Below are 18,617 nucleotides of genomic sequence, written 5' to 3'. Positions count from 1 at the left end.
TTCAATATGGTTTTGGGAATGTAGAATTCATAAAGAAAGCAAGGCTACAGTACTGCAGAATATTCAAAAATAAAGTGAAGTTGTAAATCCATCATGTGCTGTTAGAGACCTTCATAACACCTAAAAAAACCGACAGCATTTTACACATAATGCAATAATCAACTGCAGCCACATGAGGTTTCACATGTTTATTTTGCCCTGTTGTTTTGGCCATTTGATTAAAAAAAGGTCACAAAATTGTGGATCTCTCGATTACAGAACTGATACAAAACAACATACTGTACGGATGTAAGCCTAGGCATATATACATGTACTGTACAAGACAACCAAGACGTAAACATTCAGGTGGAGGCTGGGAGCATGATGAGACTGTCTAGGCTGCAGAAATGACCGAGGGTAGGATTAACCATTTATTTCCCATTTAGAAGTATAATTAGGAGCACAACATAGGACACACAATATAGTGGTACACACGTATCAGCCTGAACTGGGACACTCATTTGTCCCTATTGATGTGGAATCAGTAGGGAAAAGATGCAAGACGTTCCTCTGAACCTGCTGCAACATTCGGAATTCATTCGAGCTCGACAACACCGAAAACTATTTATTTTTTTCAGATTGCTTTTGTCCCAGTGAGATGGCCGCTCTGACACGATTTATGATCATAGTACAAGGTAGAGGACAGTCAGTCCCCTCAGATACTGATGGAGGAAATAAAACAGCAAGGAGGTCTTTGGGACAAAGGAAGAAGAAGCAGCAAGTTCAGAGGAAGGCTAAAGAGAAAATCTGTATTTACTGCAGGTTGTCCCTTTGACCCCACCTGTACAACCACACCCAGCGTTTTACTACTCCTCTAGTAAATATCCACCATTTGTTCCAAAACATCTCGTGCTTTTCTTTCCGTTCATATTAACAACCCCACCCCCCCACCACCACCATAAAATCTCAATAAAATAAAAGTAGCTCTTAGTAGATATCAGGACAAAGATATTAACAAAATCAGAGTTAAAACATTTCTCAGTGAACACTGGGGAAAAAAAAAAAAAAAGAGCTGGACTGTCTCCCCTCCTAATAATTTCAAAGTGGTACAGAAATACAGCAGCTGGAGGAAAATAAACGGGCTAGGCAGAAGGTTTCTTTAACTGCATTTATAAAGAAAAAACAGTTCATATTGCTGAACAAATCCTTCAGTCTAGAGCCTCAGTCAAATCCTTATCTAGATCTGTTCTTGCTTATTTGTATCAAAATAATCAGTAACCAATTGGTGGGTGTCCTGACACAGCTTTTTACCATATTCTTTGCAGGATTGATTTATTTTTTTTCCCCCCCTATGCATCATGACACATGACAAGCTACACAGCAGCCCCAAAGTCTGTTTGATAGATTAAGTTGGCCTCAGGAGAACATTTGCTCACATCACATAGAATCACCAAAGACACTTGAGAAAGTCTGTTTAAGGAGATTACACAACCATAGTTATGATGAGAGAAATCTCACAAAATCCCACTGGAATTCTGAAAGAAAGATCATGGAATTTTCTGGAAAACATCCACAAACACAAAAAGGAATGCAATCCTCATCTTCCTGCACTGGAGTGACTCGAACAAGAACAGTTTGTTTGTTTAACACCTAACATCATTCATACAGTAGCATCCGTAAAGACCTACAAACAGTGATGCAACAACCATCATTTAAAAAAGAAAACTTGGTCACATGGTCATGGAGATAATCTTTCTTCTGTTCAACCTTTAAAGGTGATGGTTTTTTGTTTTTTTTCTCCTTTCAGGCGTTCTTTCTACACTTAAAGTGAATCTGATGGCACTCGGAGCAGTAAACTTCTTTACCTGTTTGTTCAAACTAACAAAACCTCAAACTATCTTGTCATTCATTTTTAGACTCATTGTCCTCTAGCATCAGTTGGCCACTGTCACATAGCAGCCTGGGATCTGTGGAGTAGTGTTCAACTATCAGGCCACCTTTTCCCCTCTTCACTTTGTGCAGAGGAGTCACTGTGACTGACTGATAACAAACACACATCACAGGCAAATCTAAGCCCACCTGTGTGTTCATATGTTTGTTAGAGAAACAATAGATCATACATTGCACATCTAGTGGCACATCTGTCTCCAGTCCTGATTGGCTACCTCATCTGGACCCTTTAATCACAAAGAACTCACATAAGAGAGAAAAATAAAATCAGCTATTAGGCAAAGTTCCCAAAAGTTCACATTACAGTACTGTTAAGTCTCATTAGACTAAACCAATAATACAAAAAGGCAGAGAGAAAAAAGCGTACACCCAATCACCACCATTTTCAATAACTATATAGGAAAAGGTTTGCTTTTTGATTAGATATATTATAATCATTAACATCATAATTATTATGATTATTATTCATTATTATTGTCACCATTGTCATCCGTTTTGTTTGTTCAGGTCAAACGGAGTAGGAGGGGTAGGGGGAGTCAGTCACTGGGAGGAAGCCTTGGTAGCTATTGTGGACAGTGCACAGTGCTGCTGGAAGTTGGGGGACATGGCCGAGTTGCAGCCCAGTCTCTGACGCTGGCCCTTCAGGCCTCCATCTCCCTCTACTATCCATGGGCTGCCACTGGCCTCTTTTCCCAGCATGCTGCAGCAGCCTGGGGCCGGAGGGGCAGCGTTGGGTACCGTGGTGTTTACCGGCAGCGCTTTGGGCTGCTCGCTGGAGGGGGCGAAGTCTGGGTTGTGGCTCTGGAGGACGCTGGTGATGTGGTTCAGGAGGTCATTGAAAAACTCTGGGACGCCCTCATAACCTGAGAATACAGAGGCCCACTCATGAATTAAGACGATTTCATGTACTGCAACTAAAACTGAAATCATTTCACTTCATTTGATGATCTCCAGATGAGCTCCTTTTGCTCTGGATTGGATCATAAAATGGGGTTTGTAGGAAACGATTGTAGTTCATGTGCACATAATGACAGAGTGACATGAGAAAAAAAAAAAAAAAAAAGGGTCACAATAGAGAAAGCTTCTGAAAAAGTCAAGCTTACTGTTAATTTCAATTTAAAAAAAAATAAAAATAAGATGACAAAACAATCCTGCTTGTACACCTGTACCTACCAGGGAATGCATTGACATCGATGACAGCGTGTTGGCCTGTTTGGTTGTTGATGATAACGTCAATACCAAACAGGGACACGCCCAGTGCCTCCCGCAGTGACCTGGACAACTCTCTGATGACATCGTCGCTGGGTGGCTGGGACACTCCCTCCAAGTTCTCTCTCTGGTATAAAATATTAACGTGTACTGGTTAATAAAGAACTAAAAAAATATCATGCACAAGGTGGAAGTCCATGACTCTTTGGACGTACCGTGGTTAAGTCTGAGGACGACTCAGGTTTGGAAACATTGTGGCTGTTGAAAAAAATGGCTTTCCTGTCTGAAAAGGAAAGAGAAAAGGGTTAAAGTGGGATCTGAAAGAGGTTTGACAACACTTTGCTTTCTTTGACTTCAACATTAAACATTTCTTGATTTAGGCACTAGGTGGCAGTAAAGCTCAACAGCACAATGAGATCACCGGGGTTAGTGCTTTCCTTCATTTACAGCTTTCAGCACCTGTTGCAAAAAATAGAAACCTGAAACTAACCCACCTTGGTGTAAAGTATTTTAACATTGAACCCTGAGAGTCATAACAATGTCATGTTGAGTTTTCTTTAAAGATAAAAAAAAATAAAAATGTCCTTTGAAGCATTAACTCAAGTGACATGAGTTGCATAATTTATTGCCTGTTTTTATTTGTTATTACTGTAATGATTAACATTAAGGGAGCACCAGAGGGAAGGAAGAGGGGATAGGAGTGGAGGGAAAAAGATTTCCAACACAGTCCAAAAGATATTCCCCAGAGGGTTGCAGAGGGTTGTTAAAAGTGAAGTGTTGGGCAGATGTCCTCGTTCATTCCCAGACTGGATGAGCAGTCTAAACTCTGCATCAGCTGGGAAGGAAGGCTGGATGGGAAACACATTCTCTTACACTCATCTTTGAAGTTCTGCACAAACATGAACCCTACCTCTCTTAGTCCTCACAACTCAATCTTTCACCCTACTGTGCATCCCCACTTATTGATTACACAATGCATACCTCCTGAGTACACTGATCTGAATGCTATGCAGCTGCAGCACTCTGCAGAGAGAATGGTTGCTTTCATCCTGGAATGCCGTGTTACACAAAGCAGACAGCTACACCAATAGTTTGACGTCAGTTTGCATGATGGCCCTAAACTGTACCTCATGCAAATACTGCAGTCGTTTGCGTAAGGGGACAACCCTGCATTCAAAGTTGCACTATGGGTAATGTTTTTGACAATTTTATGGAGAGGGATGCCAATCCTCTTCTTTATTTTCCAGCCTGTACCTACTATACTGCATCCCTTAAAAGGTCCAATCGCAGAGACTATAAAGCCTTTTTTATGAGCACTTTATGGAGGAATTTAGAAAAGCCTTGCAACTCGTACAGTCTGGCTTGTGTCTGCCCATCCAATTCCTCACCAGCAGGTCCAGCAGGGAAGTTCTTCAGTGAGGGTCTTTCCACCACGGTGTACGAGTCTCCCACCACAAACACCTTGTAGAGTACTGCGTTGTGGTTGATGAAGCTCTGGATCACACAGGGAGGCTTTACGTCCTTCAGGTCCTCTTCGCTGAAGATAATGGCCATCTGTGGACAGATTTACACAGGAAAAGACTGACTTTTTAAACTTTTAAAAAAGAACGCACTGTCAGACCAAGTCCAAGGAAGTTATTCAAAGCAGTGAGTGTGGAGGAATGAGGAATATTTGGCCAGGCTGACAAGTGGTATTGATTTCTGCTGACACACAAAGGTACTGCACTTTATTGGATTTTAAAAAGAAATGTAGTTGGACTTGAGATTAATGACTATCTTGGGGCGGTACAAGTGTTAATGTTTGCACAAAACAAACTGTGGAGGGTGTGAGTGACCTCTCACCTCGTGGGAGTTGGTTCCATGAGCCACTCGTGTTTTGCAAACTGAGGAAGAAATAAAAGGTGGGGAGAACTTAGCAAGGTCAGGAGAACTTTGAACAATACCAACAAGCAGACATTTTACCCAAAGGCTCTGTCTGACTCTGACAGTGAACACAGAAATGTGAATATACACAACACTTTTTTAAAAGAACAAATGGTGTTAAACATTACAGTATTTGGTCAAACTAATGCATTACAAAGTAAAAGGTAAATTCTCTGTATCTGAATTAAAAAAAAAAAAAAAAAAAAAAAAAAACTTACTGAAGGGGAATGTGAGTCCTTGCCTCCTGATCTGCTCCAGCACATCAGGGCTGCAGTCTGTGTTCAGGACCATGAAGGGAGGAGAGCAAATCCTCTCATCTGATCAAAGGAGGAAGACATGGATGGAATTAAGGGAAGGCCTTTAGAGAAAGGATTCCAAAAAAAAATAAAAGTGGAGACTATTTCAAAACAAATGATTATCTTAATTATAAAAAAAATTTAGATCATTTTCAAATTTACTTTCTTGTACATAGACTCAAAATCTTTCCTAAAAACATGAGACATGGTCGATCTATTTTTTTATTTTAATTGACCAACTTACTAAAAGCCAAAAAATGTCATTTCTAAATTACACAAAAAAAAAAAAGAGTGACAATTTGCTAAACTATAAGAAATTGAACCCCATGTATATGAATCAGTTCTTTGTAGTTATCGTCTACGTTTTGAAAACATTCAATCCTGTAACATCACAGACAGGTTCATATTTCAGCCTCTGCTTCCTGGTGAACAGCTTTATGTTCCTGTGTGATTAATGATCCTGCACACTGTCAACTGCCCGCAATAGCTGAAGCATTATGGAGACTTTTTTTTTTTCCCCCTCCAGAAATAGCAGCACTCGCAGCGATGCTACTGTTATCATCCATAGCCCACTGAGGGAGAAAATGAAGGACAGCACAGCCTGTTGGAGTTTGAGCAAAGATACTAAAGACTTGTTCGACACGAGGAGTAGATGAGTGCGTCATAAATGCATAAACACACACCTTATTTTTTTACTGTTTTTATACATGTGTTTGTCCTCTAAATCTGTTACAAATATTTAAAAAACACAACAGAGGTCTTCTGAGGCTGGGGGGAACAAATGACTCCTGTCCAAATAAATAAAGCTGAAAGCTGCCAGGCCCTTCTGCTCCTCCTCACACACAGGAAAATTCTGAAATACAGGAAGACCCACAATCTTGTGAGGAACTAGAGAAGAGTGGAAATACACTGAGGACCTTACAGAGTCATCAGATACATCACCTGACTGACAGATTGAAGTCGGTCACCAGCACACAATACAGGTGCAATTAAACAATAAAACCTGTGCTGACCTTATATATAATGTAAAGATCCAGCCTGTTTCTCACCCACACCCACCCTGTTTTTACATCACATCATGTTTGTTAACCACACATCCTGTAGCAACAGGTTGGTGAGTTCTGATAAGACAGAAAATAACAAACATCCTGCAGCTCCATCGTACTTCTCCATATCAGGGCTCAGAAAGCATCTATATTAACGTTCTGCCTCCTGTAATTTCCCCTCTCCAGTAGGTATGTTTGGCCGATAAGGCAGCTGGATGGAGATATCGCCACAGGAAATCAGCGAGAGGCCCAAACCAAGAGCTGGCAAATTGCTAATGACAAAAACACAATAGGAACATGCCGGCCTTTGTGTGCTGCAGGCCGGAGCCGCGGCAGTGCTCTCAGCACTAGCTATTGCTGAGGTCAGGGGAATCTCATTTGCCTACATTTACTCTAGTGCTGAGTGTTGAACTCGGGCTGTATATCGGGGCCCCACACTCATCTACAGCCAGCACAGCAGCCACAAAGTGCAGAGACACACATCACAACGCCACAATGAAAGCTGATGCACGAAGAGAAAAGAGACTTTAAAAGCCGAAAACTTAAAACACAAAGTTCTTAAGTGACCTTAAGTTGAATTACTGGTCCAAGTTAAAAATCAGCCACACCTGCTGGTGACTGAGGAGATAAGGCTGCAAATACAGCAGTCCTGTTTAAAGATCATGAGTTCCTGTGTCATACGGCTGCATAATGGTCAGGTGAATGGAAACATACATTTTTAATATTTCCAGATAATTGTTATAGTTTCGTCTATCTTTCAGAACTGTCTAATAATGCACAAGAGCAGAAACATGTAGTTGTAGTTTGTTATCCAAATTTTGACAATAGTTTTGTTGTAAAAGTCACTTGTCAGCTTAACAGTTTTGAAATATAGCTGTACAGATCATTTAAAAAAAAGGTAGAGGTATTTATTTGTTGTGTACAAAGAGCACCTCTGTCTTATTTTAAGAATATCATCAAACTATATGTTATAAACATGATCAGAGTTTAACCGCCCATATCCAGGTTTTACCTCTGACCTCTCCCATTTGCTATTCTGATGCAAGAATAGTGTTTATTAAATTAGGACTCATTACTGACATTTCAGGTACAACCTGTTCTTCAGTTCAGATTATCTGGCTCAACTGTGGTTTGTTCACATGTCGAATTGTCTGAATTTGTTGCAGCAATGGTATCGTGTATCAATAACTCTAATAACTAATACAGATGGAAAATACAGTGTTATAAAATCTGACAATAATCACCAGAGCTAGGTCAATATAACCTAAACAAATCACCTGGAATAACACTGCTGACATGCCCACTAGCTAAACAGGTTCTCCACTGCGTTCTCTGAACATGTGCTTTAACCATGATGTACAAAATGCAGTTTACTAAATAAACAAGTTTATTTTCAATTAAAAAAGTATGTCCAGACCTCAAATGTTGGGGGTGCAGATGGCGCCCTATGTACGTAGGCTATAGTCTCTCTGCCGTTACATGACAGACGACCACAGCATAGCCCTATTCTCTCTCACAGGCAGATACTTGTTCTGAGTCCTGTAACCTTTCCCTGCACAGCTGGGTCTGGTCCAGTGTTGGCTCTGCAACCAGTCACTTTAGGGAGCGGGAAGCCAGCAGGGTTACCCATCAGTCATCTCTGCACTGGCTGCAACTACACGCTCGTCATACTGCTGTTATTTTACCAGGACAGGAATAGCAACATAATGTCTTTCAGAAAACAGTGCTGAAGGGAAAATGTCCCTATTACATCACCATGTTCCCAAAGACTGATGGCGCTAAATTTTATCCCCAAAAAAAAAAAAAAAAAAAAAAAAGAAAATCTATCAACAGAACTAAACCTTGTTCAGCAGAAAACATGTCAAGCTCCAAGATAAGGATTTATAATAGAGAGTAGGGAATGGTGGGTAAGAGAGAGTGGCCAAGTTTGTAATAGTGTGCATGCTTGGCTCTGGTGGACATTTTAGGGATAATGGGGTGGAGGGACGGGTGGGGAGGATCAATCTTTGGCTCTGTCTAAACACTGCGTGCTTGCAGCAGACCCAGCGGAGCCCTGGACGACGGTTACAGGACTCTGCGATAAGTTGCTTTAAAAAGTCATTATCCAGTTCCGCAGGGTTTGTTGGTTCATCCTCTTGTCTCATCTTAACGTACACTTGCTGCATTTCCTTATTTGTCTTCTCTGTTACATCATATCTATGCACGCAAAAATCTACAAACGAACAGACAACATATAATTCCTCAACAGGCCTGTAATAAAGCAGTCAATTCAGACCGTCCCCCCCTGCCATGTTATTGAGACATTAGATAAAGAAAACAGCAGAGACCCCTGCTTACATTAAGCGTCATGAAGAGCGCTTCTGTTGAGGTGGAAGGCTGAACTCGCATGTTGCTATTTAGAGCTTGTTTCCTAGAAACCCCAACATCCTCTCCCTCAACTGCTCACAACACGGTCCCCTTCTCAGGAGAGGGAGCAGCAGGATTTTTGATCATTTAAATTGACCTCTCTCTCCACTTAAACTATTTTAAATAATGAACTCTTGTGCTCAAATTACTAGTCTTATTTTAAAAAAGGTTTTTGTTTCCTTACAAGAGGTGAGTCCTATACTGACTGGATAAGTTATTTATCATTTAATGGCTGTTTCATAGAACTTTCATACATGACAGACAGGGGACTCTTTAAGATGGGTGATCATGTCTGCTTACTTGGCTACACGGACTTGGATGAGTGTTTGGGTCCAAAAGGGTCTCAAGGTTTTTTTTCATGCTTAGACTATGATTACATTTTGATGACATGCATAAATGGGACACTGGTTTAGTGAATCTTGCAGAATTGTGGAGCAGTCTTCGTAATAACAGAATAAACCAGGAAGGTTTCAGTTTGATCCCACTTTATTCTGAAATGTTATCCTGAGCTGGGGAGGAATAAGCTTTTACCATCGAGAGGGGCTTTCATTTTAATAGGAGAGCCGACTTGACGACGGTTTCTGTCTATAAAAACAGTCCAACATATCAAAATGAAGCATACACAGGAACAAGGAGATTCAGCTGAGTAACATAAACAGTTACCTTTGCTCTAGCTCACAAAGGAAACAAGTCAGACAACAGAGTGGGGACAAAATTCCAAAGAGTTTAACATTAAATCATCTCCAACATAACATTGGAACAGGCTGTTACTTGTACTTAAGTTAAAATCCATTTAAACAAATTCCCAACAGAGAAGCTCAATGTTCTGACACGAGGGGACATTTACCATTAAGACACCACTCGAGTGATAAAATAAAATTTGCCTTTTTTTTTTTCCCCCCCCAGAAAAAGCACAAGCGCATCTCAAGTGCTTCCTCCCATTGACTTCTATTCAGAGTCACGCAGACTGTGGAGCATGGCAGCCTCTCCACGGCCTCTTAGTAGAGAGGCACTGGGTTGCCTTGGCAGCTGCTCCAGGACTCCTTGGTCTCAGCTGATAAGGAGAAGGAAGTAGCAGTGCCTAAGAAAGCAAGGTAGCCTTTTTCCACACTCTCCAACTACCGTCTAGTTTTACTGCGACCTTAACCCAGTTCTCTTAGTCGATAAGTGCACTTATCCTTTGTCACATGCTTTTTTTTCCCCCTCTACAATCACAGTAGTGTGGTGTAGGATTATAATGTCTTACACTCCATTCTTGTGTCTCAACCAACCACAAGTGTCAGTGAGGTTTGGTATGCAGGCTTACGTGTGCACAAAGAGCCCCACTTGCATTAATGGAGTGGAGAAAGGAAAAAAAGCGTCCTTTAAATGCAGCCAGTGAGCCAAACCCCCCCCCCAAACCGAATACACAGTAAGACAGTAAGTGATGCAGCTTATACTTGGTTACGCAACAGTCATCATGTCTGTTTGGATAAAAAGACGTCTTCTTGCGGTTCTATTTCAGGAAACTAACGACACTGGCGACATGCTGAAACGCCTCTGATCCACTGCTCTGACACCAGACTGCAGCTCCTCGTAGAGTCACTCTGAAGTAATACCTAAAAGGTTTATGTTCCTTGCCATGTACGGGGGTAAAGGAAATGTGGAAACGCGGATGAGTCACAGGTGTGTTTACTGTGTGTGTGGGTAGAGAATGTGTTCCTGCCTGCCATCATTGCGTTTCTTCTCTGCCTCGAGTCAAAAGACAGCGTCTGCTGATTAGTTTATGGGATCAGCCACACAGGAAGGTGTTCCTGGACAGACTCGAAGGCAAGTTCCTGATCTTTCAGCGAGGAAAAATGAAGAGCTGAGTAGATATATTGTTCAGACAGAGAAGGAAATGGATATTCTGTTGCATAAAGAGAGAGGAGAGAAATGATGATATCAGCATAGAGCTCAACCGACAAGATTTTAACATCTGCTCGGAAGCACGGTGTAAAATAACTCAAGTGAGAAACGACAGCGCTGTCATATGTTATGTGTTCGTCCCCTCTGGAGGTGAAGAGGAAAGACAGAATCTGCAGAAGGCAGCGTCCAAGAAATAACAGTTCCTTTATCATTTAAGACAACTTCTGCTTTATGTAATATTGAGGGGAAAAAAAGAGAGGAACCGATAACTTAATTTGAACCCATGACACGCTGTGTACTGACTCTATCCACTGAATGAAAGCCTGGTCATAGGGCCATAAAGATGACAACAAAACACGGGTACAGGTACAACTAAAAAGAAAAGCAGCAAAAAACAAGAGTCCAGCAGTAAACTTCACCTATATCAAACTTAAAACGTGCCATAATTTAAATTGACTAAACTTTTTGGACACTTTGGAGGCTGCAGCACTGATGAATTGTAATACATCGTACTAATTTGTACTACTATTTGATCTGTTTCTTTTTTTTTTTTTTTTTTTTAAACTAAAACATATGTAATTAGGTGAACAAACATCTCTGCTTTAGAAGAAATCCAACATCAATAAAGCTGCTGAGTGATAACAACATTTTATTGTAATCCATGAAGGTACTATTTTTTTGCTGGCCTGTTGTTTGAGACTGTATCAAATAGATGTCCTTTATCCCAAAGCTGCAACTGAGTGAAATTTGCTTGTCCTCTTATATAATTGGTGGGAAGCATTTGGTGATTTAGTGGCTCACTGCACCATAGATTACCAACTGAATGGGAGCAGTAGTCTATAAAATTGGCTGAAGACATGCCAGTTTTATCAAATGCAACACTTTTCTTTTCCTTTTTAGCAACATCTCCTTTCCTTCTCTCCTTTAGATGCTAGTGTGACCTGGCACACATCAAAACATTTTACCTTGCATACAGCTTTCTATCCTGTGGATGAGCTGGTAGGACTTGCAGCGGTCCAGCAGAGTCCGGATAGCTGGAAGGGGGTCCAGGACAATGGTCTCAGGGTGAGCGTCGATGTAGTCCTGAAACACAGAGGGACATTTTTAATATCATTGTGTTTGGATGTATGTTCCTGTTTAACACTCAAGTGAATATGTCCACCCATCTGTGGCCAGGGAGGAGGGAACAGAAGATATATTTACACACATTGAATATATGCATCAGAACAGATTACCTTCAATACATCCATGAGCATAATCAGGCCTACATTTAGGAATAAAGGGTGAATCACAATCATTTATACCAGTCTCTCTCTCGCTCTCTCTCTGTTTCTCTGCAGAGCATTTGATTTTTCAGAAGACCCTCACCCTCCATCGCCAGAAGGATAAGTATTCAAAGGAGATTTTCTTTTTTCCACTGATGGGAAAAAAGTAATAAAATGACCACTAGACTTTTCCAAGATATCAGACTCATGAGACTGGGAGCGAAGTGGGCTCATTGTGACCCTGATCTTGAATCACCAAAGTCGAATGTACTATTCTTTGAGTAAAGGGGACATTTGTGCCATGTTTGAAGACATTTCCTCCAGGCCTTCCTGAGACATCTGTCCATGTTTTAATTACTGCCCCAATTACAAAAAGGTGCATGCAGCAGCATCTCCCCATATTCAATGAATAAGAATGTAAATAAAAACAGATGCTAAAAACACGGTTTGAACAGGACTGTTCATTTTATTGTTTAAGTCATCATGGAAACTGCTCAACATCAAAAAGCAGATTATTTTCCATCAACTATTGAACTCTAGGTTGGACATTTTTGTGGGCGTTGGATGGCATTAATGTTAATTTTCACACCAAAATCATTTAATCAACACTTTGCCATAACACTAATGCATCCATGCAGATTAGAAATGTGAAACAAACCTATAGCAGAAGTAAACTAAAAATACACACAGTAAGTTAAAGGGTCAACAGGCCTCACTCTAAATATAAGTGTGCGCTTGTGTTGATCTGTGTCTGTGTGCTAGAGAGAGCATGAGATGTATGCCAGCGGGTCTGTGTACTGTGTAGGTTACATCACTCCATCTCTGCATGATCGGCTGTTCGGTCAGCGTGAGGTTTGCTGTTTTACATAACTCCTCTCCACTCCTGATGTCCCCACAACACCTCCCCTCCACTCTGCCACTCTCTGTGCTTTCCACATTCCCATCTCTGCTCTGCCGATTTCTCTGCCAACCATTCCTTCAGAGCCATTTCTCAGGTGGAGCTGGCTCGGCCCGCACGTAAAACAAACAGCCTGCCTGCACACACCACAGCGCCACTGTCACACATGTTTGCATGATATTAAACACACGCTGCAGAGTTAGACATCAAGCACAAACATGCTGCCTGGAAATAAAAAGGCCCGATTACTGCCTGTCTGTCTATTATTATACACGCACATGCTGACGCACGCAGCATGTAAACTATGCTTTCGCCTCGACACGGAGGGCCATTGTGTAGGATTTATTGGGATGTAACATGGAACCCTGATCAAAGCCAGTCAGGCGGTTATGCAAGTCAAAGCATGCTGCCGCCAAAAAATATTAATCCAAACAAATCATCCAGGATTTTTAAGGAATACTTAACTGATAAAAGCTGTCATTGCCAACTTATAAATCTCAGAAAAATAAATGCACTTAAACGCAGACAGATGGAGAATAAATGGAGATCAGCGATGTCCAGTCATGATAGAGCATAAGAGACACATGCACGTGTAGGTATTAAAGAAGGGGGGGGAGTAAGGGCTGCACTTTTCCAGCATGTACATATGTCCAGACAGATCTGATTCTATAAAGAGAACCAGAGGATCTTAAGCAGAGGATCAGGTCTAAGTTATTGGTCTTCTCTGTAATGACACAAACATGAAACCTGAAGTTGAGCAGGATTTTTAGCATTTCTAAGACACAGGTTTGCTTCATCACATCAGGAGGATGATTAGCCGTTAATCAAAAAAAAGGAGACCACTAGACTAGGAATTTAATCTACAGCATGAAGTCCATGAAAAGTAATCAAAAAAGAGATAATGAAAGATAAAAACACCTGCCGACTAATTTAGTCCCCGAATACCAATAATAAACAATATCATGGTAACCAATGTACCCATGTTTATGCTGATGATATTTGTCAGAGGTCTGTGCACACGACTCTCTCCACTGAATCACCAAGGAGCATCCCAGCCTGACGTTTTGTTTTAAAGAGGGAGGTATTTATAGAGGAAGACTTTTCCCCTTCACCACAACAAAGGAGTATTTATGATCACAGCTGTGTTATAATAGAAATAAGCCAGTGACTAAATCTAGGCAAAAATGTAATCACAGATGACAGTGGTGTTCAGGTAAATAGCCAGAACTCAAGAAGTACAAACATGTCTGAGCCACAAAGCTGAGCTGTTGATCGAGCAGCTAAAACTTGGCCCAACCTCAGTCTACAGTCGACGCTGTAAGAGAATGACTGTTTTCTACGGAGTGCGTTGTTCCACCCGACTCAGTGAAGCCTGCACAGCTGGTTTGGGGACTTCAGGTAGTTAGGTACACAGCAGACTTGGAGGACAGCATTATAATAATCATGATGAATTATCTTGATGATTTTAATAATGTAATGAATGTTTTGTCTTTTAAATGTAAAAGAAAAAAGAAGAAATGTTTGAAAAAAACAAAAAAAACAAGGCCGTTCTTTAAAAACGTAACTGGAGGTTACTTCATATGGACTTCCTGATCGAGCGGTCGGGAACATGTCGACAGAAACGTACGAGGTTGATCATGAGTGCAGCTCCTCTAAGTCATTCAGAAAGAGAAGAAAGCTTTGAAGCTTTGGTTGACGGCCTGCCAGAACAACAAAATTGAAAAAAAAAAATTGAAGCGTGTTCACAGTGACACAGCAGCTAAAACCTGCTGTTCATGTGAGATGATTATCTGTAAACCTCATGTACCATTTAAGTCCTGACCATACCGTCCTGGGAGCCCCTGAGCGCTATCGTCTCATACAGTAGGTTCCTCTGGATCGTTGGTGCAGATGGCCAACTACTACATCTAATACTATCAGCCTTACATCTATTATCATTTTGATTTATATTAAAGTAAATCTTAGAGCTGTTTAACTTCAACCTCTTTAGTTAACATAATCATTCCTCCCTGTTCACTGTCATTACGGTTGCTAACAGACTCATAAGCTGCTACTACACATACTTTGACCATCATGTATGCATGTGACTTTCTGTGAACATGTGGATGACTTTTCTATTTGTTTTCTTATTGATTCTAGTGGAAGCAGCTGAATGCTTGGCAGCACTTTGAGTCCAAGACAAATTTCCCCATGGGGATAACAAAGTGTATCACGTCATATTGTATCATTATTACCGACATTGTAGTTATAGATCTATCCTATTCATTGTTGTTGCTCTGTTTGTCTCCATCCTTCTATCTCACTTTCCAAACCCAGCACAGTATCAGCAGACAGCTTTTCATCATGTGTCTGGTTCTGCCACTGTGCAGGCCACTCTAACTTTCTTAATTGTTGCCAATTGCTTTGCTTGATTAATCAAGCTATACAAATAAAGACTGATTGATTATGATCAAGAAAAACTCTTGAATGTTTTTTTTCTGTGACAGCATTTGGGGTTAATAAGTCACTGCTTTGCTCAAACAAAGCTGTGTACGTCTTTCATGTTTTTTCACCTACTTTTAAAAAGTCCTTAGTCCCGTCTGATGGATTTCCCTTATTAAAACAGAAAACCATGCCATCAGTAAATGTTTGTGTTGAGCTGCAGACAACACAATCAAGCTTCTCTCCCTTTTTTCCCCCTTACAAAACTAGATCAGAAGAGCTTAGCAACTGTTTCATATCATCTGTGCTGATGGCGGCTGGGCCGTTTGATCATTGGTTCATTTTATGAGATGCGTGACATCAGGGTAATTAAATCATTTGAACAATTCTGTCTGAACACATAGATGACATTGGCCTAAATAACAGTTTGAAATATGCAAAAGCTATTATAACATCAGGAGCTGCCTTGTAGGAGGAAAACCAAACAGTAAACTGTATCATTAAAAAAATAATGTTTTTAACATATTTGTGAATGAAGGTCAAGACAAACTTTAGTACTTAAACACTGTCATAAATGTTAATCAACTGAGGAAAGATATTTCTCAAACATACCAATGTATACATCAATCGTGTAACCTTAAAAATGTTTAGGGGATTGTGTTTCAAAAATTCAAAATGATCATTTGCACTTGCTCTACTTTTCTGCGTAACAATACCGGAGGGCAGACAAAGAGGAAGGAGCGTACCTGTACTCTTTGCACCAGCAGCACAGCTTGGGAATCATTCTGGTCCGCCTCCAGGATGAGGTCGGTCAGTTTGTGGATGATGACGTCCAGGGGTCCCTGCTCCTCCAGAGGCTGGCTGAGGTCCAGCTGAGGAGAAGAGAACAGACTTGGGTCAAAGGTTATGTTGCAGACAGGTTATCTCAGGTATTTATTTATCAGACTTAGAAATGATTGACTTCAGAAATCAGTCACCAAATGTGATAATTTTATTTTTTTTCAAAACAGCCCAGAGTGTCTCATCACTCTTCAATCCGTTAAAAATGAGCACAAAATCTTTCTCTTAATCATCATGTATTTATAGTGGTAAAATTGGGGCAGTGAGTGTGTTTATTTGTTTTGAATTACACCATAAGGTTACAATTCTGATGTCACCTCTTTTACTATGAGCTACAAACTATCTCCTTCTGGCCGAACGTCTAGTCTCGCTTAACTTATTCGACGGCCTCTGAGAAAACACCACAGTAGCATTTGTTTGAAGTTTACAGCAGCCGAAAACGCTGAGTGCAAGAGCCAAGTAGATCATAGCAAGTATCCTAAGCACGTCTCCAGGTTTGATAACACTTATGTGGGTCAGGGCTTGCCCACACAAAAACACACATGAGAGAGATTCTAATCTAGCCCAATTCACAAAAGGTTATGAACAGAAATGTCACTAGTAACTGAATTAGAATCATAAATATAGAAATGTGTATGGCTAAACTTAAACAGTAGCATTAAAAATCATTTACTGAACTCTCTTTATACTTCAACAATAAGTTGATTTTATTCAAACTAAGACACACATCCAGCTAGAAAACTAACTCTTATATGCCAGTCCTCCATCCAGAGCTGTGTTCAACCTGTTTGATAACAGGATATTAAATACATGATTCTGTCTTGGTTTGTGTGACAACACCAAACCCGAGTGATCCGCTCTGGTTTGGCTAATTAATTTAATTTAGAAGTGGTTAATGCGTGGTGGCCGGAAGCCAAGTGGTTAGTGCGCAAATCCCCCTTTCACAGACGCTATAGTCCTCCAAGTAGGGGTTCCAACCCGACCCGTGGCTCCTTTCCAGCATGTCATTCCCTGATCTCTGAATGCAAACCCTATCCACTGTCCTATCTCTATAATAAAAAAGGCAATAAAAGCCCAAAAATAAATCTTAAAAAAAAAAGAGAAGTGGTTGATGTGATAGCCACATTGTTATAAGCAGCCAAACTTTCCACCCAATCTATCAGGTGCTCCAGTGTGGAATATTGCTCGATTCGGATGATTAATGTTTGGCACAGAGGGAAATCATCACTGAAGGCACAGAATCAGCTGCTCTGGTCCAAGACATCGCTAACCTGGGGGAATCTATAAAGTTGACTAAATGAACCCACCCTCTAATACTAAGCTCATTGTCAAGCACCCCAGTGTGATGGTTAAGATGATTTGAATTATGTTGAAACGATTCATTTAGCCATTTTTTGGGGATAAATTAGGTTAACAAAACAAATTCTTAGTATGCGTGTATCTAATGACACAAATAACCTCTACTCTGACAAAAAAGAGAGACGAGTTAGATGTGTTTGTTTACTGTTCTTGTTGCTTCATAATGAAGGGCCTTCATTATGTGAAGTTGTGAGGCAAGGTTGTGTAAAAGGAGAACAGACAGTCAGAGACAGAGATAAAGCAGCCTTCAGTGTGTGGCTAGGCATAATAATTACAGAGAGACACCAGAGGAGTCAAAGCATATTTTCAGATAAACGTACCACCAGAACTTCTTAGCTTGACCTTAGGCTATGATTAAAAAAAAAAAAAAAAAAAAAAAAAAAGTAATACAAGAGTGGTTGTGTTAGACACTATGAAAGATAATTTAACAGCACATGACTCTTAAATGTGTATGATGCAAATATAAGACTCTGAGAGACGGTACAGCTGAAACCAAAATCAACCCAACACCACTTTACTGAGAAGGCTGTTTCACAACATTTCATTTGTAAGCTAATGGGAATCACCTGATCATTACAGACAAAAGACATTCAGCAACACCTGTGCAAATAAGCCAGAACTATGCAGGAGCCGACTATCCTTTGTGTCGATCAGACAGCACGCACACTGGGACAGAACACACCACACAGGTGTGGATCAATGCAGGAACTGTAAAACTGTCAGATATTTCAGTTAGTTCAGGGTTGGCCACAGTCAGAGGTAAGATTACATTGTTAATGATTGTGTGAGAGGTGTGACAGGTGTGATGATGGGTAGGTGACTAATTAGTGTAACCTTGGGTTTGCCATGTAAAGTCAATAACTGCACAGAGTGTAATCTGAAAAATATCAGATGATTTATGTTCTTTACACATGACAAAGAAAAAAAAATGTCAAAAGGTAAGACCTTCCCGTAGCACAAGTATGTGTTGTTATCTTCTGGTGTGGAATATGAGCTTTTCCACGCATACAGTCTGAGCAATGTGCCAACATGCAAAGAAATACCAACACACCCAGTAGTGCTGTATTCCCCAAAGAACTCATTATGCGACATGATGGGCAGAGAAAGAAATGCTGTTAGATCTCTATCTCCTTCACGC

The 18,617-nt window shown here is 40.6% G+C and overlaps 1 protein-coding gene across 2 annotated transcripts in view; it reads right to left on the bottom strand.

Annotated features, from left to right (window-relative positions):
- Positions 1-173: 173 nt before the first annotated feature.
- The window catches only part of itpk1b (inositol-tetrakisphosphate 1-kinase b), a 29,017-nt gene continuing 10,573 nt past the window's right edge, over positions 174-18,617 (bottom strand). For both annotated transcript variants that reach the window (XM_065966183.1, XM_065966184.1), the window contains exons 4-11: positions 16,027-16,152; positions 11,662-11,779; positions 5,280-5,378; positions 4,981-5,021; positions 4,527-4,692; positions 3,354-3,421; positions 3,103-3,265; positions 174-2,792 (exon numbers count right to left, since the gene is read on the bottom strand). In XM_065966183.1, coding sequence (XP_065822255.1) covers positions 2,470-2,792; positions 3,103-3,265; positions 3,354-3,421; positions 4,527-4,692; positions 4,981-5,021; positions 5,280-5,378; positions 11,662-11,779; positions 16,027-16,152 — 1,104 coding nt within the window. In that variant the 3' untranslated portion in view covers positions 174-2,469. The remainder of the gene's footprint in view (positions 2,793-3,102; positions 3,266-3,353; positions 3,422-4,526; positions 4,693-4,980; positions 5,022-5,279; positions 5,379-11,661; positions 11,780-16,026; positions 16,153-18,617) is intronic.

Source organism: Labrus bergylta, chromosome 18 (genome assembly GCF_963930695.1).
Source record: "Labrus bergylta chromosome 18, fLabBer1.1, whole genome shotgun sequence".
Classification (NCBI taxonomy): domain Eukaryota; kingdom Metazoa; phylum Chordata; class Actinopteri; order Labriformes; family Labridae; genus Labrus; species Labrus bergylta.
Note: the sequence above shows the minus strand (reverse complement) of the source record. Positions and strands in the feature narration are given on the sequence as shown.